Source organism: Ornithodoros turicata, chromosome 1, assembly GCF_037126465.1.
Source record: "Ornithodoros turicata isolate Travis chromosome 1, ASM3712646v1, whole genome shotgun sequence".
NCBI lineage: Eukaryota > Metazoa > Arthropoda > Arachnida > Ixodida > Argasidae > Ornithodoros > Ornithodoros turicata.
This window is the reverse complement of record NC_088201.1, coordinates 162,914,258-162,939,371: the sequence shown is the minus strand read 5'-3', so window position 1 is coordinate 162,939,371 and position 25,114 is coordinate 162,914,258. Positions and strand designations below refer to the sequence as shown.

Below are 25,114 nucleotides of genomic sequence, written 5' to 3'. Positions count from 1 at the left end.
AAGTTTGAAAGAAAAAAAAGCAAAAGCTAGTACTTTCAAAACGTAAACACTACTTCATTCGAAAGATTTCGAACGGAAATATATCAAGAACCAAGAACTACCAGTGCTGGCAACCCTGTGGTTGCTGATGTTGTAAAACTACACGCAGAGGCGGTGGCTGCTGGACACGACATGTTCTTTCAGTGGATTCCAGTACACTGCGGCATACCTGGGCACTATGCAGCTGATGCTGCGGCACGCAGAGCACATCCCTCATATATTTCACCAATTCCGACGCTAGGGCCATACCGCGAGGGGCTCGCACCTCGCTGATACACCGCGTTGACCCGGAGCTTGCCTCTACTTTCCCGACATCGTTCCCTAGGCCGTTTGCGTCACTTTACCACCGGCTCCACCTCAACGTGCCCCACAGCCGACGTCTTCTTCACAAGCTTGGAAAGGCGCATTCACCCAACTGTGGCACCCGTGGGACTGTTGAGAACACTGAACATATCTTATTATCGTGTCCACGGTATCAGCAGCACAAACAATATCTACAAGCATCCTTAGCTCGGCTGGATGGCAGACCATTTGAATGGCAGACCATTTGTTCTGGGTGATTGCACACCCGACCATCAGTTTCACGCCATAGAGGCGTTTGTGCGATTTTGCGCAGACTCCAAGTTGGTGGACACAGTATGACTGACAGTGTGTGTGCACAATGTGTGTGGATAGTGTATGTGAGTGACTGACCCAGAGTCTTTGTCACTCACTGGTTTTATTGTAAATAGTCATTTGTGTTTTCTTAAGTGATCTGGACTAGCCGGCTCTCGAAATGAGTGCCTATTTCTCAATTTTTTTCTTTTCATATCAACTCAACTCAACTGAAATATAGCAAACAAATTGGTCATTTATCTACGAAGTAAATAAGGCAAACATTGGTTTTCACATATTCATAAGACAGTATACTACAGTTTATCATATATATTTTCTGCTGGTAGAATATACATTGGCTCGCAAAGCGCGGAAACATTGGGTGACCAAAAAATTAATCCGCATGATTCGTCACAAACGGAAGTTATATCAAGCATTTCTAACGGCAAGGGTTAAAAGGAGCTTCAAATATTTAACCAGTAGAGGAATAATCTGAAGTCAGTTCTGCGCAAAGCAAAAGCAGGGTACTATAGCTGGCTTTTTCGTGATTTACTATCTACAAAGCGTCATGCAGTATGGAAAAATATGAATAGCACAACTGGTACCGGCAGAGCGAAAACAACTACAACTTTATTACGGAATGATGACTGGGGAGTTTCATCGCCGGGGGCGATACTCTACCTCATAGCTGGTGGTGATGCGGGGAATGAAATAATGAGCCCCTTCACAATATGGATCGAAGTCCTGCAGTGTCCATAGAGGTGAAGGGAGCGTTGAGGGCAGAGGGTTGGCGTGCTGGATACGGCCAGGCACCGGAAGGGGGATTTTGTGAGAGAGGGGGCGGAAGTCTAGCTCGGTGAGGGATCCGGAGACTACTGTTCGGGAAGGCCGGTAGTGTGGGTAACAGAGAAGAATGTGCTCTAGATCTTCAACAGCACTGCAATGGCTGCAGGGGGAGAGGCAAATTGTCTGAAGCTGTAGCGCCACTGTACTGTGAAGGCTACATCGAGGCACATTCGATGAACAAATGTGGCATCATGACGAGATATATACGTGTAGGCATACGGAAAGCGAGCGCTTGATCAACTCTGCTCAGCATAGCATGGTGGGGGAGGGGGGAGGATGCCAGCCGTCTGTTGGCCAGAGGTGTCACGAGGCGTCGAAGTACGGACCGACGATCTCCTCTCAGCAGTGCAATACGCGTCCGCCTCCGAGACGAGAGAGCTCCTTCGGTGGCGCTGTCAGCCTGTTCATTGCCGTCGACACCGCAATGGGCTGGAACCCATTGGAGAATGAGCCTGTGCCCCGCTTGGTAGACAAGTTTGTAAGCCATTAACACATCCATAACCAAAGGTGCGGAGGACCCTCGGATACCAGAATTCTTAATTGCTTGCAGCGCAGATGTTGAGTCAGTGAATACCACCCAATCCTGTGGGGTAAAGTGAACAATGTGTTGCAGAAAGAAAATCATGGCACAGAATTCCGCAGCTATTGTGAGGGTTGATGCCAAAGGCGACCTCCGTCGACTACGCCTTCGGGTGGGATGACGAATGCCGACGCGGGCTTGCCATTTCGAGATGCGCCATCGGTGTATGCGGTGGCAGAGGTAGAAAACATCGCGTCTACGAGAGCATAAAATCGGCTCGAAGGACTTGAAGGGGCACCTGATTTTTGCGGTCCTGAAGGTCCGGAAGGCGTGCGAAGGTGGATGGCACAGGCAGCGCAGGGGCGTTCGTCCGCGTAACGTCGTTAGGTATGAAGCCAGTGAGAGCCTGGAACGTCCTCTGCGCGACGCGATTGAAATCACTTTCAGGAATATATCGAATTTTCCTGAGGAGTGGGTGGCGGGGAATGTGTGCGCGCAAACGTAGGAAGTGTCGAGCAGTTGCCCGCTCGACGGAGGACGTCCACCGGGAGCTCCCCATGTTCAGCTAAGACATGCCCTGTTTCAGCCACTCTTGGAACTCCAGGGCAGCGACGAAGGTCTCGGGCGAACAGAGTCCAAAGGGTACTTAAATATGTTGTAGAAACCCTGTGCAAGACTGGAAGGCTGTAAAGCACAGTTGCCCTCACCAAAGCCGCGTGAACGGCTAGAAGGGAGCGATGATCACAGCCCCAGCCCCAGCCAGAAAGATGCTGAATTGCAGGAAGCCATCGCTGCACTTTGGTTTCAAGGTGCCTAATTAGGCGAGCCCAGCGCAGGTTCGAGTCGCGGACTACACCAAGGAAGCGATGGGAATGCACAGGCTCGAACTTCTTTGCACCCGCCCAAAGAGGGAATTTAATCATAGCCTTATGGGTGAAAGGGTGCTCGACACACTTTTCGGGTGAAAGGTCCATTCCAAGTCGCGAAAGGTAGAGATGGACATATGGATAGGCTTGTTGCAAACGACGCTGGATGGCTAGTCGTGACTTGCCTACTGTCCAAAGTCCAACGTCATCGACATACACGGAGTGCTACTTTGCGAGGAACTATCGATTTTAGTCGCGTCCTGCCGGTACCACATTAAAGAGTGTAGGACTGAGCATGTTTCCTTGGACTACGCCTTGATGAACAGGGACGGTATCAGATGCGGTAACAGATATGACAACATATAGGCTAGGCGATATCACATGCGCGCTTAATGTGCAGGAAGTCCGATACAACGAGGCGCCGATGAGCACGAGCCTCTTGGACTGGAGAGACTATGTTGGGAAGTGGATCCATGGAGCTTCGTTGGCGACGAAATCCAGCCATTTCTTGAGTGAACGCACATTGTTTTTCGAGCCACCCGTCGAAGCGACGCAAAACCATTCTCTCCATCACTTTTCCCATACAGCTTGTCAGGCTCACAGGGCGAAGGAGGTTAGGACATTGCTTGTCTGGTTTGAGGACAGGAACAACTAATGTCTCCTTCCAGGTAGATGGTACGGATCCCTGTCGCCATGACGTATTAGAAACATAAAGAAGAGCTTGGAGTGACCGCTCGTCAAGGTTTCGCAGTGCGGCGTTGGTGATTCTTTTGGGTCCTGGGGACATTCACAAATGTCAACGCAGTCTTCAGCTCGATTAAAGTAAAGTCGTGGTCCAAAACCTCCGGTGGACGGTGCGAGTGTTGGTGAACTGCTGTTGTCAAGGTCCGGGCAAAAGTGTTATGTACCGCAGACGTTGGGGAAGCCGCCGTTGTGGTTAGGACGACGGAGAAATCTGTTGCTAACGTGGTTTCATCTACACTCTTAACGATAGTCAATGCCGGGAGAGGATTCTTTTGTGGTGGCGTATCCTTCAGAGCTCGAATTTTCCTCCAGACCTTTGTGGCCGGGTCAAACGGTGAAAGGCGTTGACAAAACTTACGCCAACGCTTCCGGTCCCCTTTCTTAAGTTCTCGTGTTACCTCAGCTTTTATCCGGCCACAATGTCAGGAAGCTGCCCAGTTCGGCGAGGCGTTCTCTCTGCTCGGCGACGTTATGCTCTAAGGTGGCTAACTGCTGGAGAATAACTGACGTGACCTGTTGGCCTTTTAAACAGGACCACCGCGTACTGCATGGCGCAATGAATGCCTTGCGAGAGGGCCTCTGAGGACATACCGTTGTGCACAGATATGCGGAGGGCGGAACGAAAGAGTCTCCAGTTCGTGAAAGAGATCAGTAAATTAGTGGGTGGCACAGGCAGTCTATCGTGCGCAATATAGAGGGGAAAGTGGTCACTACCTCGCGTGTCGACATCGGTAGCGCACGACAAGTGGCGAACTATGTCTGCTGAACACCACGAAAGATCCAGGACATCGAGTGACGTTGATGATCGCACGTAAGTTGGCTGTCGGTTGTGAAGTAGGCACATATGAGGAGTCTCCATTGCTTCCAACAACCTCCTTCCCCGTCCGTCCGTTCTACGGCTTCCCCAGGCCGTACGAAGAGCATTGAAATCACCCAGTACGAGAGCTGGGGATTCCAGTGAATTGAATAAGCGTTCGAGGTCAGTCCACGGAACCTGTGCAGCACGACGTAGATAGATGCTGACGACTGTTAACAGCATGTGCCCAAGGCGGCTCTTGCAGGTGACATAATCATAAGGGCGATTACAAACTGTCCCTATGGGTGCAGCCACGAAGTCAATACGAACGTATACCGCTGTTCTGCTCTCAGAGGATTGATGAGACCGATAGATTGTATAACCATTAACGGGATGCGCAGCATTCTTGTCATGGTCGCACACAGCTATGAAAGGGAACTTGTATTGATGGAGATGAGATTTAAAATGAGGGAGCTTGTTACGTAGGCTGCGAGGATTCCACTTCATCACGATGGCCTTTCTATACAATTCCATCATGCGGAGGTAAAGATAATGCCTCCAATGGCAGAAGCGCTTGAACCTTGGGCACCTGCGACGCGGCAGGAAATGCAGAGACAATTGCCTTGACTGCCGTGAGCACCGAAGAGAAGAGTGTCAGAGAAGGGACAGCTTCGGAGGTTGATAGTGGTAACTGTCTTCTCATGCCTGATGAATCTGTTACACCGGTGTAAGTGCGTGTAATCTGCCTTGATGCACCAGGATGTGTCGGGTGGCTGGTTCTGATGGGCTTCGTCGCGGTGTTGCCCTGCAACCTTCGTTCGCATTGTCCAGACCGAGGTGGGAGTGTAGGAAAGCCGTGTTCATTCGTACGAGGCGTGACGGTGGCATTACTGCCGTTGGGATCGACAGAAGGAAGTCGTAATATTCAGTCTTGATGTCTTTTCGTAGCGGCGGTCTAAAGAGGACGATGCAGAATGGCCGGATTTAGAGTTACAACAATTTGGCTCTCTCTTATTGTTGCAGTGTGATCGGCGGTTAGGTCCAGCGCATATGCCACAGCTAGCAGCGCCTCTGCCATTTCGAGCAGTACGGCCAAATCGTTGCCAGTTATAGCACTGCATGGAGCCTTCTATGTTTTCGTGAACGATTAAGAATTGAAATCCGAGGGCAATTCGGTGTGGAAGAGGGATTGTGGGTTGAAAAGTTAGGATGACGCTGCTTAACGGGTGAACACATCTCTGCCATCTTCTGTCATAGAGTGCCGAACCTGTCGCCTTGCAGATATAACCCCGGCGTCATTCAAGTAGAGCAAGAGATCGTCATTGGAGTACTCTGTAGGTACATCATAAATCCTGCCCGTAGTTCTGGCGTACGATTGAGGTGCAGAAGGTAACACAGGGATTTCCGCTAAACACTGAGCTGACAACAGCTTGTGGGCAGCCGCTTCAAACTACGCGGAGACGAAGAGAGAACCATCTCGATGGAAACGGTGGTCCGTAACCTGTTGTTGGGCTAGCAGCGTATTTCGCTGGCGACAACATTAGGGTTGACCTTCTAGAAGGAGTAGTCACTAGTTGCTGGTCGAAACAGTACGGAAATACCACCGGCTTGGTTCTTCCTGTTGGTCCAGTCGTGAACGGGTCATGAAGAAAAGTGGCATTGCTAGCATTGTTCATCTCATCTGTCTGCTGGGGAGTTGCCGGTTCCGAAGTGTCCATGGTGTTATCGGGAACATTCACGTCTTGTGGATTGTCGGCGTCACCCGAGGAAGGGCTCTCAACCCGTTGTCGTTTGGCAGGGCTGGCGGGAACCTGTTGACCGGTAGGAAGTATCATACAGACGTTGGACCTCCCGAGGTCTGTGAATTCCTCCTTTCAAAGAGCCGGTGGCTCCAAAAAAGCCTAAGCCTATAAATTTGGACTATATTCCGGAGCAACGGAAAAGCAGCCAGAGCGAAAGAACGTATAGCGTGTATAGAAAATGACCAGGTGTCTGGTAAAGATCTTGCTGACGCTTTTAATAATTACCTTACAAATATAAGAGGCACATCAACGTAGTTACGAAACATTACAACCTAATTTAAATGCCTCGTCACTTTTCTTTTCTTTTCCGCAAATAGTAGAGGTAGTGATTGTGATTGTGATTTTTTTGGCGCAAAGACGACGAAGGCCATAACTGTGGGTATGCGAAGAAGTGAATATGAGAGTAAAATTAAAGTAAAAGTAAAATAATGACCTTAAAAAACAAACCATTGCGCATCATAAAAAAACTAAAACTGAAATACCAAGAAGTACGAATTTTACAACTTACCAGTGAGGCCAGTATCCTGGAGGAAGTTAAAAACAGTATCAAACTGAACGAGCGGCTCATCACCCAGTAAGAGGGCTGGGTGAAGAGGTGTGAAGTGCTTGTAAAACATGCTAAAATAACGTTGACGTTGACTTTTAATGAGAGGACATGAGATGATGACATGAACAACAGAGAGCTGCTCACCACAGTGTGTGCATTGAGGAGGGTTCCCTCCTCGAAATAAAAACCCATGAGTAACATAAGTGTGCCCTATTCTCAGTCTGCATCGCAGGGTCTCATGCATTCTGTTTCTCAGAGGATACCCGTGACTTTCAATGTACCTTTCGATAAGGTGGAGCTTATTGTTTTCCTATGTATTCCAAAACTCCTGCAACGCGGAGTTTATACATTTTCGCAGGGCTCGAATCATGTCCTGAGCAGGAATATCAAACGGTGTGACGTCGCTGTCCATGGCTTCGGTTGATGCACTGTCGGCATACTCGTTTCCCGGTATCCCGACATGGCTGTGTACCCAGCAAAATATCAACCTGTATTTTTTGTTTGTGATTTCTGATGCAAGATACCGTGCCCTGTGGACAAGGGAGTTTTTTTGTCTTATGTGGGCTGCATATTGCCTGCATAGCACCAAGAGAGTCTGTATAAACGAGTGATGATATGATGTTGTGCTGCAAAATGTAATTCAGTGCAACAATTATTCCGTAGACCTCGGTACTAAAAATGGTCATGTACTGGTTCAAACGAATTGCCCTGGTGCATCTCTCAATCACCATGGCACATGATACACCTGTGTTGATTTTGGACCCATCTGTATAGAATCCTGTGTGCTCTCTCAAACTTTCTCTTAAATGTTCAAAATCCTGTTGTAAAACGACCATGTTGGTATCATTTTTGTTGTATCTTGCTAAGAAGCTGTTAGACCTTGTGGGTGAGGTCCATCAAGGTTAACGTCTAGTGGTTTCTGATAGAAGACAGTTGAAAGGATAAAAGTGGTACTGTTCAACCTGTTGTGAGATACGCATAGAAAGAGGAGGAACAAGTGAGGCTTGTTCAAGAACAGCCGTTGAAAACGTGTGTCCCCAACACTCGAACGAGCAGCGTGCTGTGAGTAACTTCTCACCCTGAACGCATAAAGCATAGAAAGATAGGCTCGTCGTCTTTTCAATGGCCACTTGCTGCTTTCAACATATAAGCTTTCCACTGGCAAGGTGCGGAAAGCACCAAGAACCAACCGTAGTCCGTAATGATGTACAGTGTCTATGCGTTTTAAGACAGAAAACGTGCTGACCCATAAACAATACACCCGTAATCCAGCCTAGACCGGACCACAGCAGTGTACGCCCCGTGTAAAGTCTGTTGATATGCTCCCCGAGATCTGTGAGACAAAACTTTCAGCAGATTTAATGATTTGGTGCATTTTACCTTAATGTAATGTAACGCGAGCTTCTTGTCAAAAGTAAGCCCCCAAAATTTGTATTCCGATTGTACAATAAGAGGTTGACCATTTATATTCAGAGATGGTTCCGGAAACAGCCCTCTTACCCGTGAAAAGGCACACAAACCATCTTTTCTGGTGAAAACATAAAACCATTCTTAACTGACCACCTAGTCAGTCTATTAATTGCAAGCTGCAGCTGTCTCTCGCACATGGCAAGATTGGACGTTGCAAAGGATATTTGCACATCGTCCACATAGACTGAATACGTGACCGACGGGGGAAGTGATTGTGTAACTGAATTCATCTTAAGAATGAACAGGGTAACACTCAGTAGATACCCTGAGGAACACCATTTTCCTGTATGGAAGGACGCGAAAATGTAGTTCCCAGTCGCAACTCTAAACATACTTCCCCGAAGGAAATCTAGAATACATTTGTAAAGCCGACCACGTATTCCGCAAAAGTGAAGGTCTCCTAAAATGCCATACCGCCATGCCCTGTCATAGGCCTTCTCAAGGTCGAAGCATACAGACCCTATATGTGAAGAATACGGAGCCTCGATGTGGCCTTTACAGCCCTGTGGCGTTACCGCTTGAGACAAGTTGACTCTCCCACCTGCTGCCACTGTAGTGCTCTTGAGGATCTGGAGCACATTCTTCTTCATTGCCCCCACTACCAACCTTCCCGAACCGCACTCTCTGAGTCTCTTACTCAGCTGGACTCTCGCCCCTTCTCCCTATCGAAATTGCTTGGTCCCTGGCCCAATCCAGCCCAGCAACGATCTGCGCTCAAAACTCTTTTGACATTTCTGGACACCATCGGACTTCGATCGTCATTGTGAAGGGGCTCATTATTTTATTCCCCACATTCCCACCAGCAATGGGGTACAGTATCGCCTCTGGCGATGAACCTCCCCACTCTTCCCCTCAATATAAAGTTGTTGTTGTTCGTACGAAGGCTTCACGGATGGTGGTCTCTAAGCGGACAAGATGATCAGTTGTTGAACACCCCCCTGGGAATCCACGTTGATATTTTTCAAGGCACTTATTTTCTTCCAAGTCATATACAAGGCGGTTATTAATATTCCGTTCAAATGACTTGCCTAAGCAGCTTGTGAGTGTTACAGGCCTGTAGCTTGAAGAATTGGAAACATCTTTCTACGGCTTTAGAAATGGAATAATGGTTGCCATCTTCCAACTGGAAGGCAGATGTCCTTCCTGCCAAACTCTATTGAAAGAAAAAAATGGAGCAGCGTTTCTTGAGAGTTTCTGGACAAACGTTGAAGCATGGAATATGTGATGCGGTCGGACCGAGTTGCCGTCACGTTTGTTGTTGCCAAAACCCTTGATATTTCTATGATGGTAAAAGCCATATTATAAGGGAACCTGTCGCTACCTCCGCTTGGTATTACTGTTTTCTCTGCCTTTTCTTTTATGTGTGTGAATTCTCTTCAGTAGTGTGACGAGCTTGATATGTTCTGAAAGTCTTCACAGAGGGCATCTGCCTGTTCATTCATATTCTCACATAGTCTTCTATTTACTTGCAAAAGTGGGATTGAGAAACCAACATAGTCACCCCAGTTAAAAAAGTATCCCAGTGAGCCTCACCTAGTTTCCACCGTGGCGGCCGTGTTAGGATGGCACTTGTTGTATCACGGAATTTGAGGATAATCGGGAAGTGGTCAACTCCCCAAAGGATTTTGCTGAACTGTCCAGCTGAAACTCTGGAAGAGGGATGGGCTGCACAGGGAAATAATTAGGATAATGAAAGGTCGAGGAAGCTGGTCACATAATACCTCCTACTCCCTCTGTTCTGTTGCTGCTGAAGGGGGAAGGTACTAGGAACATACTGTAATGACCCTATGGAAGCTCACTTGGACGGCAACAGCCTCCAAGTTGGTGACGAGTGGAAGGTGTTTTGCAGGAATGGACTGTGGGAGGATCACAGCAACGCCCCCTGATGCGCGTGTGGCGTCTGCGCGGTCCTTCCTGAAGATGTTATGCATGCGAAAAGGATTACAATTGTGTTCCTGCAGGTATGTTTTCTGTAAGCAGAAGCACGACGCCCCATACTGTGTCATAACGTCGTTAATGTCCTCCAACTTTGACAAGAGACCTCTACAATTCCATTGCATAATTCTCGTTGTCAGAAATAACAGAATGACGCTAGGGGCACACCGTACCCTGTTGTTCCGCACCTTTGTTTCCCCTGCCTCTGCCACTTGTCCTCTCACGTTTCTCGTTTACTGGAGAGAAACTGCTTGGAAGGCTCGATGACGACTTCTGCGACGCGCAGTTTCATGCGCAGTCGTCATCATCGACTTCCACGTTTAGTGTATTTGTCTGGGAGGGACCCTTGGTAACCACATCCCAGACTGAAAGGGAGCCACCAGCCTCCGAAGAGGTTGTGGCTGCATTATAAGGGCTGGCTTTTAGGCCAGCCCGGAGCATCCACAGAGGACACTTGTGTCTCTCTGTTCTGGTTAGGGAGTGTGGAGTGGAGACCCAGGACTGTGGGTCTTCATAGGCGTAGCACGCCAATTTTCCCGGGAGAGGGGGGCGAGCCTGGCACCCGGGCGGGGACGGGAGGAGTCCAGCGGTGCCCGAGCCGGAAACGCAGTGACGACCATGTGCAACGTGTAATATTTATTATGTGGTTGCCAAATTCTCGGCTGGTACATGATGGCAGGTGCGTACCGGCACATTGGATGGTAGGAAGCAGACACGAGTATCAGCGAACGACGACATGTCTTTAGAAGCCACGAAAAAATAGCATTCTTCGAGCCAACAATTTGAAACGTGTTTTCCCTAGGAGTTGTTCGTTTGATAAACTCGTTTGCTACAGCGCTCAAGTCGACATCGCGAGCTAGCTCATTGTGGCAATGAAGCAAGGCAATATGATTTAACCGGCTTGTCCCATTGTGGAACGCAAGTAAGTTTTGAGCCGCCGTAGGGCACGAGAAGGACCTTTCTGATGTTCAAGACGTCACAGGTATGGTCAATACAATTCGAAGAAGTTGAACAACTTCTGGAAGTATCGTCCTGAGTGGTTCACCTTCCTTTCCTGAGAGCATCTATTTTACGTCCTGAAACGAATGCGTATACGAAGAGGGGAGTCAAGTCCTGTAGATCACATAAACAAAATACAGAAGCCGACACTGAAGATTTTTGTTTAAGTTTAATTTGTACAAGCTTTCGCGTGGAGGTCCACGCTTCCTCAGGTACAAAGTGAAGTGGTGACACACATAAGTATATATAGTACAGACATATACACTGCTGTACAAAGAAAGGGAAAAGGAAAGGAGATATGGTGCCACATGTCTGTGTACAATGAATAGCTGGGCAGACGGATAGGTGACCTCTAACCGTTTAAGAACAGTAAAAGGTGTTGTTGTGAACAAAAAGGCTCGCCAACCCAGTTTCGCGGAAGGGGGGTCAGGAGTATGGGAAACGAGTTGCCCAGAATGGACAAAAGGGAAGGTTACGGATTATCTAACGGAGTACCAGACGATGACTGAAAGTGGGGATTCAAGAATTGTGCACAAATAAATATAGATATATAGCTACTAAATTTACATAAGCGGATATAACGAGCCGGGACTAAGATTCAGACCATTTGGTGTGAGACACTTAAATTGCGAAATTAAGTAGGACTCTCTATTCTTACGTTTAATGTCGGTGCGGAACCCAGATTCTAGCAATATAATTTTCAAATCAGTTTCAAAATCGTGATTAGGTTGATTGAAGTGAATGGCGACAGGAGTTTGGCGGGCATTTAGGATATCAAATTTGTGGCCATAAAATCGTTTTCTCATTGTGTTGGAGGTTTCACCGATGTATTGTGAATTGCACTTGCCGCAGAATATCAAGTAACAAATATTGGGTGAATTACAGTGGAGTGAATGACGAATTTTCAAACAGAAGTCACCCAAAGTGCTACGGGCAATGGTGGACGGCGCGATAAATTTACAGGTCTGGCACCGTGTACTACCACAGGGATAACAACCCGGCGAGCGCTTCATCATGCATGATGACGTGAGGATGTCGCGCAAATTTTTCGATCTACGGAATGCTACTAATGGGGGAGCGGGAAAAATTTCCTTTAGTTGCTCGTCAGCATGTAATATATTGAGGTGGCGTCTAAGAATGGAATTGGTATTGACAAGTGATTTATGATATGTGGTGGATAAAACTACATTACTTAAGTCCTCTTTGCGTTTCGGGGTGAATAAGGACTCCCTGGATAGGCTAGATGATTTGGCAAACGAGTCATGGATGAGTTCAAATGGGTAATTTCTTTTTTCGAAATCAGATACCATTTGCTGAGCATGTTTTACAAAATCAGTCTGATCTGAGCAGATTCGTTTCAGGCGCAAGAACTGACCATATGGAATACTCCTTTTCTGGTGATTGGGATGATAGCTTTCATAGTGGAGATACTGGCGCTTGTCCGTTGGTTTCTTGTATAGTTCAGTGGTCAGCCTACCAGATTTACATGACACTGTCACATCAAGAAAGTTGATGGATGACCTTGAATAGTTACAGGTAAATTTAATTTTGCTATGCAGAGAATTGAAGTGATCAAAAAATGACTGCAGAGATGCCTCATCACCAGACCAGAGGACAAAAATGTCGTCGATGAACCTGAGATATATAAGTGGCTTAAGGGGGAAAGAATTGAGGGCTGAGTTTTCAAAACGACCCATGAATAAATTGGCATAATTAGGTGAAACCCGGGAGCCCATGGCAGCGCCATGAATTTGGACGAAGTGTTGATCGTTGAATACGAAGTTATTACAGCTAAGAACTAGTTCTAAAAGGGGGATGATAGCGGGCATGGGAAGAATATCGGAAGGGTGAGAATTAAGGAAGTGTTCAACAGCAGAGAGACCTTCGTCATTGGGAATGTTAGTGTAAAGCGAAACGACATCCATTGTTGCCAACAAAATGTCAGCATGGTTACTGAAATGGTCATGGACAGCGTTAATTTTGGAAAGGAAATCGTTTGTGTCTTTGACAAAGGATGGGAGAAGGGGTGGGATGTGTTTGATGCAGTGGTCAGCAACTAAGGATAATTTCTCTGTCGGTGTGTTTATTCCTGAAATAATGGGTCTCCCAGGGTTATTGGGTTTATGAACTTTGATCAAAAGATAAAAATTACCTGGTGTGACGTTCTTAGGACGCAAGAATTTGGAAATATGGGACGGGATAAGTTTACTAGTGACGAGTTCATCAATTTTCTTATTAATAAGAACACAAAAGGAAGAGGTTGGATCCTCATCGATAGCTCTGTAGAATGAGCGGTCACTCAACTGCCTGTCTGCTTCCGCGATGTAGTCGGACGTATTAAGAACAACTATACCGCCACCCTTGTCCGCTGGTCTGATAATAATGTCATTACGGGCTTTAAGATTTCGTAGCGCTACTTTCTCACAATTAGACAAGTTATCAGTGTGTACAATAGATTTCGAATAATTTGTCTTGATATCCTTGTGAACGGCCTTGATGTAATTGTCAATAAGGGGGCTAGTCCTAGAGGAGTCCGGCGTCCAGCTAGAGGGGTTTCGGAAGGGCGCAGCATCTGAGCTAGGTTTATCGTGAAAGAAGGTTTTCAGGTGCATTCTCCTACCTAATTTGTGCAGATCGTGCAGAATTTCAATTTCATCAATATTACGCTCCGTAGGTACAAAACTGAGACCTTTTGAGAGAACACCAAGTTCAGCCTCGTCGAGGGTCACATGTGACCCTCGACGAGGCTGAACTTGGTGTTCTCTCAAAAGGTCTCAGTTTTGTACCTACGAAGCGTAATATTGATGAAATTGAAATTCTGCACGATCTGCACAAATTAGGTAGGAGAATGCACCTGAAAACCTTCTTTCACGATAAACCTAGCTCAGATGCTGCGCCCTTCCGAAACCCCTCTAGCTGGACGCCGGACTCCTCTAGAACTAGCCCCCTTATTGACAATTACATCAAGGCCGTTCACAAGGATATCAAGACAAATTATTCGAAATCTATTGTACACACTGATAACTTGTCTAATTGTGAGAAAGTAGCGCTACGAAATCTTAAAGCCCGTAATGACATTATTATCAGACCAGCGGACAAGGGTGGCGGTATAGTTGTTCTTAATACGTCCGACTACATCGCGGAAGCAGACAGGCAGTTGAGTGACCGCTCATTCTACAGAGCTATCGATGAGGATCCAACCTCTTCCTTTTGTGTTCTTATTAATAAGAAAATTGATGAACTCGTCACTAGTAAACTTATCCCGTCCCATATTTCCAAATTCTTGCGTCCTAAGAACGTCACACCAGGTAATTTTTATCTTTTGATCAAAGTTCATAAACCCAATAACCCTGGGAGACCCATTATTTCAGGAATAAACACACCGACAGAGAAATTATCCTTAGTTGCTGACCACTGCATCAAACACATCCCACCCCTTCTCCCATCCTTTGTCAAAGACACAAACGATTTCCTTTCCAAAATTAACGCTGTCCATGACCATTTCAGTAACCATGCTGACATTTTGTTGGCAACAATGGATGTCGTTTCGCTTTACACTAACATTCCCAATGACGAAGGTCTCTCTGCTGTTGAACACTTCCTTAAAGGGACTGTCTGGAGGCTATCATGCAAAGTTTGTGGGCGTTGTTATAAGATTTCTTATGTTCCCAGGAGCCACTATGCGAAAGCTTTCCTTTGGATTCGGCTCCGGGAATTTTTTATTGAATTTTGAACTTTGGACACTACCCCCGATTGAAAGCCGCACTCTGATCACTGACGACGTCACCGGTGTCGAGTTCCGGTGTCTGCTCCGCCTTGTCTCGGACGCCTGTCGCGCGTCTAGCTGTCGCCTGTCTAGCAGTCGCCAGTGGCATTTCGTACTTTCAGTATTTCAACGTGCCACCTTTTTGCTACTTCGACGTCGCTGAACGCATTTGTGGCAATGGGAGGACACAGGTGTTGTTTTGTTCACTGCAAGAACAACAGAGAGAACACAACAGGAGTATCGTTTTTCGGTTTTCCAAAGTGCGAGCGTCTAAGACAACTATGGATCGCGAAGGTTCGTCGCCCGGGATGGCAGTTCTACAAATCAAGTACCCTCTGTTCCGAACACTTTACCGCGGATTGCTTCGAAGAGTCTGACAGACTTCAGAGGGAGCTCGGCATATCTCGTCCAGGAAAAAGACGGAGCCACACTTTGAGATCTGACGCCGTACCTTCAGTTTTCAGTGATCTCCCCGTTGATATCAACGCACCATCAACTTCGAGCTACGACAACGTAAGTCCCTAACTTTCCTGATCATGTAACTTTGTTCATATATTGTTTGCTCCACTTCTTTTATTGATGCGCAGGAGCAAGGCCGCGGTGCAGTGTCACTTCCTTTTGAAGAGACAAGTGAGTACGGTGAAGGTCAATTTTCTGCTTTGTAAAAATATGAAAATACGTATTGAGCCGCAATATTTGTTATCGGCACATTTCCTCAAATTACGCGCTCACTGCCGAAGTGACACTCATAAGTTTTCCCGTGGCGTAGTCAAGATCGCAGGTGAACTGCATAAGCCGTACGTGGAAATCTGTGCTGTGTTTAATTAGTTCAGTTGACGGAACATAAAGGAAAAATATACAGAAGAGACAAAGCCAGCGTGCACTGATGTGTTTTGTTTCTCTCTTTTTCCAAGGTGTACCGCAACCCTCTCCACCTGCTTCCCCAGAGTCTGGTGTGCATTACTCCGCATCCTCAGGTAGTGACAGAGGTTGCTCAATTTCTGTTGATACTGCATCATTAGGTTTGCAACTTTCCAAAGACCCATTGAACATCTTGGACCGACTACAATACATTTTGCATTCTGGCCGTCAAACGTATAGTGTTCATTTCACCCTTGCATGTTTAACAATTTCTACCCCAAACCCCAAAATGTAACTATAGCTGGGTGTTTGTGTATAAGCGGAATATGCCAAGTAATTATAGTTCTGGAAAAAGTATTTTGCACACTGTCGAACTAGTCACTCGCTTTACAAATGGCTCACTGCAATTCCGTCCCCAAATCATAGGGCCTCGGCATGCAATGAAAGACGCAGCAACCCAGACGGATGAGAGTCACTTTGAGGAAAGCCCCACAATCAAACAACGGAGACCACCTGCACAAGATGCAGCCACTCAGACAGAGCCTATAGAGAATCCGCCTCGTTTGGTCATAGTGGAAGTCCCTGAGCCATCAGATAGTGTCCAAGCTCCCCCTAGATCATCAACACCTGCTGCGGAGCCCCCACCTTTTTCATTGACATTTTCATCACCAGGGCATGATGACACGGCTGATATTGTCAGTTTTGAGGGGGAGCCCAGGTAATTAACGGTGCAGTTATGCAAATTTTGTCAGTACTGTTTCCATTGCACTCATAAAGCCTGACGTTGTTGGGCTTGTCATACTAAATACATATGTTCATCATGATGACTTTTGTGTCACAAAACTAACAAAGGCTATAGAGCGGCAATCCACTGGTAAAACATAAATGTGGTTAATTTTATACATCAGTACATGAGGCCATACTGATGTCTCACTTCCATCTGATATAGGTCAGAGGCTTTGTGTGATGACCCATCATATCAACTGAGCTCAGAGCTAGGCTATGACAGTGATGGAGAGTGAGTGCACATTTTTTTACTCCCCTGTACATTCCCTAACCTTCTGCCACCAACCCTTGGTTTATTGCTTCCCTAACAGGCCAATAGATGTGGTTCATACGCGCCATCTTGTTGATGAGTTGGATGGTGATGGGTAAGTATTACTATACATTGTGGGAGGATGCTCTTTACCTTCACTGTGTGCTTCATTATCTGCTGCAAGAAAGCAGTTAGTACTTACATTCCTTTACAGCAATGGGATTTGCCACCTGACTCCCCACTTGCTGTTATCAATAGAAATGCAGCAGATATGCTGTAATAAACTAGCCAGGGCAGGGAAGCATGGTGTGATACATTTCCTGGAGCCTTGTTTTGTTTACAATGTGGGGTTGTATGCACAGGCCTATCACTTTTGAAGTTTTTCCTGATATTAACATTAAATGTTACTCTCAGGTCCGTAGCACAGCCGTCAACAGTGCCCGACATGTTCATCGTGGCACGCTCCAGCCTCATGGAACTCCTAAAGGTGTGCACCGTGTGTTCATCATCACTCACAAACGTGCAGCTCACAACAATGGGAACGCTTGCAAGAGCCACAATCACTTGCGAGAATGGCCACAGGAACCAGTGGAACAGCCAGCCACTTGTTCATGAGAAACCTGTGGGCAATATCGCAATGTGCTCGGCAATCCTTTTCTCTGGTAGCAGCATCACCAAGTCACTGCGCCTGTTCGACATCATGGGCCTTGCTCATATACACCGGAGTCAGTACTTCCTCTACCAGAAGTGCTATTTATTTCCGGCAATACAAGATGTGAGTTTATGCTGGAAAATTATGTGTGCTTTGTGCTAGGATTACTGCATGTCCTTCGATAACGGTACACAGCACATGTCTGGGCTGAAAAAGTCATTGAACATGTGATGGTGTCTGTGAGCTTCTCATTGTCCATTTCACGTATGTTCAGGGAGCTAGCTGGCATATCACAGAATTCTCCTGATCAGTCACAGGTCAATGAAAATTATTCTTTTGCCCATTTTGCATACGACCTCTTCAAGAAAAGACATATCTGCTACATATCTCAAGGAAATCCACACTCTAGTGTAGAGCCCTGCGTGGATGACATTTTTTGCATCCGCATCTGACCCGCATCCGCGCACATGTTATCCGATCCGCATCCACTGCGTACACAACCGTTTACATCCACATCCGATCCGCAAAATCCACAAGTTTCGAAGCACACGTAAAAACCGCCGGAAGAATGTTGGTATCATTTCGGATGCCTCCATGGTGTCACGGAAACACTCACGATGACAACCAAAGGTAAACCTTTCAACAAACGCGATATGGAGAGACTTCTAGATCGTGTGGAACACTACCTCGCCGGTGCTCGCTGTCGGCGCGCAATACAAATAAATTGCTAGTGGAAAACTTACAGCATGCAGTATATCCGCATCCGATCTCGTGCATCCGCATCTGACCCGCACACCGCAGAAAGTGATAAATTTTCATCAAAATCTGCTTCCATCCGCGGATGGTGCAGGGCTCTACTCTTGTGGGGACGTAGTGATGCTGTGTTTCTGCGAATACACATTGAGAGAAATAATCTATTATATACTGCGTGTTGTCACCCATAAACTTCTTCAGGTCTGGGATAAAGAACGGGCAGCAGTGCTGGAGAAGCTGGGGGACAGGCCTCTGCACCTTGCTGGAGATGCACGTTGTGATTCTCCTGGGCACACCGCACTGCACGGCACATATACGATAATGGAGACCACAATCAACAGGATTGTACAGTTCGAAGTTGTTAAGGCACGTTTCCTATAGAAGTTTCTTCTTTGTGGATTTCGTAGCCAGTAACATATACTTGTGAAGTCCATTTGCAGGCAACAACCGTGTCTTCTAGCTACTGCATGGAACAGAGGGGGCTCGAGCTTTGCCTTGACTACTTGACAGCTAAAGGGTTGGTCGTCAGCACACTGGTCACTGACAGGCACTCACAGGTGAAAACCTTTCTGAGGGACAAGCACCCGAGTACCAGCCATCGTTTTGATGTGTGGCACGTTGCAAAAGGTTAGATGCTGAGAACACTGTGTATGGAACTGATATTCGATATTACATTATCATCATTGCTGTTGCTATGCAGGCATCAAGAAAAAGATCGCTGCAGCATCACAATCTAAGAAGCACCAAGTTCTTCGACTGTGGTGCGAAAGCATAATCCGCCACCTATATTGGTGTGCGCGCACCAGTGACAGTGGCGATCTTTTGCTTGCTAAGTGGACGACGATCATGCGGCACGTCATCAATGTACACACCCACCCAAATAGCCTGCACCCTGCCTGCTTCCATGGTGATTTGGGCGAACGAAGATGGCTTGAGGAAGGTAATATTTTGCATGATTTCACCTGAGACTCAAATACAAAGAGCTTCCAGTTTTTCTATTAATTTTTTGGGACCTGTCAATATTAAGTTTTCCTTCACTGATCTATCCGTACATTAACGATACAGAAGCTCAACAAGAATAACTAAATTGTAACACAATGGTGCGAGTCGAAGGAAGGCTTATAATTATGGAATTATTACGATTCAAAGACATAAAAGAAAATTTTGAAAAGCTACTTTCACAATAAAAATTGTGCTTAGGGACGGAGACCTACAAGAAGCTCCACGACATTCTGTTGGCAAAGCTCCTGCTGAAAGACATTCCCCAGCTCTCATCAGCGCAGCAGACATTTGGTTTGGAAACATTCCATGCTGTCCTGATCCACTTTGCGCCTAAATCGTACAGCTTTTCGGATCAAGGGATGGTTGCAAGGTATGAAACTTAATGGAACTCATGTACTTAACGAGTTTGACGTGATCAGTTTGGTTTATTTATTTACGTTTGTTCGTTACCAGTGTAGCGTAAAAACAAAATTTCCCCCAAACTCGTGGCTTTAGATGTACATCATCCCAGAGAGAGGGAACAATACGTGTACAAAACTATAAATTATCAGAATCATGATATCACAGTCACATGATGCCCTGATGTGTTGATGTGTTGCAAAGGGAGCTTGTCTTACTGTAACACATGTTTGTGATCATACTCATCAGTGCTGCATTTATCTCTTTGCTCATAGGACTGCTCTGGCAGCACTCCACTATAATGCCAATGCAGATCGTGTTGCCCTTCTCAGAGATGGTGCTGTGAAGCACCGGCTGAAGCCATCAAAGGTGCGGAAAGGGTGGATCGCTGTTCCTGTGAAGGAGGATGCCACATACAGTAAGTGACGCCAAACAGACCATGGGGAATGCAGGAAAGCTACTGTAACCTATGTGTGGCAACATTGTCTTGAGTCTATGATGCGCATAAAACAATACAGGCCACCACTACAAAGTCTTTGCACTGCTGATCTCGTCTCTTGCATGACCACCACAAAGTCATGGTAATATTGAAGAAGTTATTGCTTTAACTTGCAAGGAAATTGCAAGGAAATTACAAAGCAAGTTTATATTTGGGTGCTCTCAGAAGTACAAAGGGTGGAATAATTTATTCATTGATCTAACCATTTTTATATTTGGCAGGCTATGTCAGTGACCTGAAGTCTGCTGTTTTTGACCGCATCGCTCGCTACCCATCCTTCAAAAAAGCAAGAGATGCTCTGGTAGAGGTGTCACTGCCTACCAGAAGCAGCAGCTATGGGGACAGGCCAGAGATGAGAGCTGTGTTGGAGTCACAGTACAGCAGGTTTTAGAGGACAATTGTTTAGCTGTACTCATCAACAGTTGGCATGTAGGCAGTCAGGTAAATCAGTGAAATGAACAGCAGTCAGGCTTCAAGACTTCGCCCAAGCATGATCATGTGCCAGGACGGGAAATGTATGATTTTTGCTGTGTACCAAAAGCATCTGCAATATGTTCTGGATCCGTGTGACACACTAACAGTAATCACAAGTTATGACCACAGGCCAGGTATGACCAACGTTATCATTTGTGACTTCTGCTCATTCATGATCAGTTATCTCAGCTCAGCTGCTTGTTTGCTGACTTACTTACTTACTCAATTCTCGTTCAGTTCATCATTTGTTTACTCCCTGCTCAGCTCCACTGCTCAACTCATTTGCAACATTGTGTGTGTGAGCATGCTCATGAGTACATTCTGCCGAGGTATATAGTTGACTTTGTGTGGATGTGTGCCATCCTCGAAGCATTGTATATTTTAACAACTAACTATGATGGACAAGAAATGACTGCAGCAAAGTGTGCATATGTGCATAACTGTGTGTGTGTTTCTATGAGCACGTCTATGTGTCATGTTGTTCTTTTTGTATCTCTGTACCTTTCTGCCATGAGACCATGGGCCCTATTCTCCCTGAAAGTAATCTGCCTGATTACTTTCTCTGTAAGCTGCCATATGTTACCAAACAAAGAAGGTATTGACAATAGAATGGCGGAACACGCTCAGTTGTGACAGGTCGGAAACTGGAACCAGACATTTGAACAGAAATCATGCAGAAGTTTGAAATTTGTGTTATGTAATCACGTCTGTAATGTGATGTTGCAAAGTTCTTGCAACATTTCTGCAAGAAGACAAGATCGTTGACATAATGGCATGCCAATACTAGTGCAGATGATGCTTCTCAAGGAATTAAGAAATAACCATTCCTATAACCCTTTATGTGTCCGTGATCACTATATACATGTAGATATACATCAGTAGAACCTCAAAACAAATAGGAATCATTGAATACCTCTCATGGGAGGCAACGTCAAAATGATGTTCCAATGTTAATAAGCTTGCACTTGATCTTGAGAGGAAATGGCAAAACCATGTCCCAAAATCATTTCTCTTGGTCAAGCCACAAACCTGCTTCCGCTAGCCAATTGAAAGGCGCATACTACATTGCTTATGTTGATCTGCTTCCCAACACAAAACTTATGTATGTTGATAATTGAACCTCTATGTGCAGCATGGGGCTAAGTAATAAAATCCCAAACCGAGGAAACCAAGTGAACGTTTGTTCAAGTAATTGCAGCTGGTTTTCCTGGAATAATAAAAAAAAACAAAAGGTGTAACATGTATGTAAGATGTATGCTCTACATGCATGTACTGATAGCGTCATTTCGGGTGTGTGACTTTGCAGAGATCGAGCAAAATCCACAGGCATGACCTATCTCCTTTTTCACTCTGACCTTGATGGTGATGTCAGCTAGAGGTAGGGTGAAATCACCCTTGTGTGGCGGGATAGCAGGGATTGAACTTATTGTGCTGCTAAGTGAGCACAATTTTGAAAATAATGACCTAGATGGCCAGCATAAGTTCTTGTAGGCTACTCCATTTGCACGAGTGCGTAAAAAAAGGGCCTGCTCTGATTATGTGTCCCATTACACACATGGATTTCTTGTTTCTTACCGTCCTGTAGCAGGGCAATAAATTGCAATGCGGTCCTAAATTTTTCTTGGTAGGTACATACTGGTATGCAGATTTCATTGCAATAAATAAAGTGAAAATGGGATAAGTCAACTGATCCCACCTATTGCAAACACAAGTTCAGTTTAGCACATTAACAGAGCTCAGGAGGTGAACACATAAAATTAGCGGCAGTAGCAGCAGCACTATAGCTTTGGTCACTGTGGCATTGGCATTTTCCTGCAAAATAGTATGTTCAATTACTACAAATAGAGGATGATATGTAATGCCTAGTAATTGCAAGCCCAGCATTCCAGTAAAAATTCTTCCCCATGCAATATGCTTTAAATGCTTTGCCTAACCACCTTGCATCAAGTGTGATTGCAAATACATCACAACAATGAAATTGCTTTACTTGTCTTACAACACCAACGTATGCTGCACTATGGTATTTGTTTTGCTGTCTCACTTTGTACTATAATTTTAATCTTACAGAGCTTTCGCATGTTGTTGATGATTAGAGCCCAGATTCCTCGGCAAATGCCTATTTTTTTCGTGTGGTTCTAATACTGCCTTTTTGATATAGGAGCACCAGATGGGTGCTGAGGAACATCCTGTATTGATTTAATAGTGCCTATAAGTGCCTATTGTGGCATTAGTGCCTATTTTGTGAAAGATGCCTAAAGCTCAAAGTAAACATTGAAAAATACCTATGATGACCCTAAAGCGGTAGTAAAACTCCATTGTCCAGGCGAAATTGACATGGGTCACATCGGACGTCCTTTTGAAATCCTTGATTGTTTAAATGAAGCAAGTATCCAAAAAGTATTGACATGTAAGCTGTGAATTGAAAATTGATTACTCGATACAGCTTTGTTATTTCTCCGTTCCAGCACTGTAGCGTCTCATGGGTCATTATTAAAAATATAGGCACCTCTCGTAACGGCTTTGTCGCAACCTAGAACAGTGATTTATCCAGACCCCCCCCCCCCCAACACTAAAACACTAACAACTCCCAGTTATGGTGATGCCCCCGGGGATAGAAGTGACTTCTTCACTTTCTCTTTGCGTATTCAGTGCTACAGATGAAAAAATAATGACCTGCCCATAGTGACATTTTTAGGATTTCTAGGATTTAGGACATTTAGGATTTAAAATCAGGATTCTTAGCACCTTTAAATTTATAGCCACCCAAAAAAAAAAAGGTTTTTCATGCCTAATAATCTGGGCTCTAAAGATGACATTCAAAGTTATTCAAGGTCTCTGCATCACGGGGAACCTGTACTGAAAGAAATAAAAGTGACATAAAAAAAAAGAAAAGCGAGAGAGACAGCCTAACAAGAAACAGGTTACCTCATAGTCAATTTTAAGACATTGCGAGAACCAAGCTGTGTATGGCCACAGGACTACTCTATAATCAGGGGTGAGTGACTCTGCTTCAGGTAGAGCATACTTTTTACATGATCATGTGATGATACAATGAGCATGAAGCCTGAAAATGACAGCATTTGCTTTCTTGCAGAGTGTGTCCTTTATATGTTACTTTGTGAGATCTATGTAATGATTGTTAAATTTATGTGGAGCAAATTATTAGTAAAGTTGTTGCTCGTACATAATTCACTACACCTCCCGTGGTGGCAGGCTTCATAAAAGGACTTACACAACATGTACAGAGCACCGAATTCAACCAAGCATTTATTTAGGTCTCTATTCATGTTTATTCTCTTGTACAGTGCTCGACAAAAAAGTTCACGGAGCATGCTGTGAAGCACTCCTTCCTCTGAGTGACACGCTTTGCAGCGAATGGTGGCAGGTAACCGAGTTACCTAGGCATATGTCTGTAAGTCCGTACTGTCCTGTTCCCTGCTGGCGTATCACTTTGAGGGAGGAAAAAACCGTAGCACGTTCCGTAAACTCTTGTTCAGCACTGTACCAACCAGTCCAAGTTGTAACCCTGGTTGTTCAATAGTTCTGAGATATGGTGAGGTCTTGCCATCAAGTCTGCAAACGTAGTGGTGCCTTCCAGTGCTGACGACACCGAAATTCAGATTCAAATAAGCCTGGAAAATGTGGCTTGTCTTTCATTGTTTAGCTTACGTGTTAGAATTCGAATACACAACATGGGTGTGTATTCATGCAGAACTGTTTTTCCTTTTAACTTTTTGTTTGCTGAACATCATTTTAAATATCGGTTTGTGTCTCTATTGTGTCATATGGGGAAAAAAAGTATATCTTGCATTGTACGCTATCATAAAGGTCATTAAAACAATGTTCAAATGTGGAGAAATTAAATGACACAAATATGCTGAATAATAATTGTCCTCTCCATTTATTTGCACAATTAAAATGTAATTATATGAAAGTAAAGAGTTTTCACAAATAAATTATTCCACAGCACTTGCTGCAAATGCACAAAAATATAAAATCTGCAATCAAATGAACAGAGTGCACAATACACACCAGCCTTACATACTGCACACTACATGCTGATGAGTCTTACGACGCATTATCCTGCAATGAGAAAGAACATGATTATACAAAGCAGATAATAACAAGAAAGCTTCTAAATTCCATAAGTGGTTCAAAACTGGGTACTGTAAACACACGTACTTCTCTTATGATTTAGGATGTCTAGGACAATGTGCTAGACATGCAATGATAAAACAATCCTGTCGCATTTTTCAACATGGGTCCTTGGATGGACCTGTAACTTCTGCTAAACATCCAAAAGTCCTGTAATATCTGCACCATATATCACATGTGTGTTTTTTATCAACGCAAATAAATGTAAATAAAAATTATTTGTTTTTCACGGTTGGTTTCTGTGTAGCTTGTACAAGAGTACAGCCAGGTTTCAAGGAAGGCTGCACAGCAAAATCGTTCTCCAATCATACAGTGAGCAATCTCTGAAAAAATTCATTGGGTGGTCAATACAAATCATA

The 25,114-nt window shown here is 45.2% G+C and overlaps 2 protein-coding genes across 3 annotated transcripts in view; both read left to right on the top strand.

Annotated features, from left to right (window-relative positions):
- LOC135372264 (uncharacterized) overlaps positions 1-25,114 on the top strand; it is a 64,411-nt gene that overhangs the window by 2,614 nt on the left and 36,683 nt on the right. The gene's annotated exons all lie outside the window — the stretch shown is intronic.
- LOC135372250 (uncharacterized) lies at positions 18,674-20,540 on the top strand. Its single transcript, XM_064605916.1, has 5 exons — positions 18,674-18,853; positions 18,927-19,166; positions 19,427-19,598; positions 19,903-20,045; positions 20,348-20,540. Exons 1-5 carry the CDS (start codon positions 18,694-18,696, stop codon positions 20,515-20,517), a joined length of 885 nt encoding a protein of 294 aa, XP_064461986.1. The 5' UTR covers positions 18,674-18,693; the 3' UTR covers positions 20,518-20,540.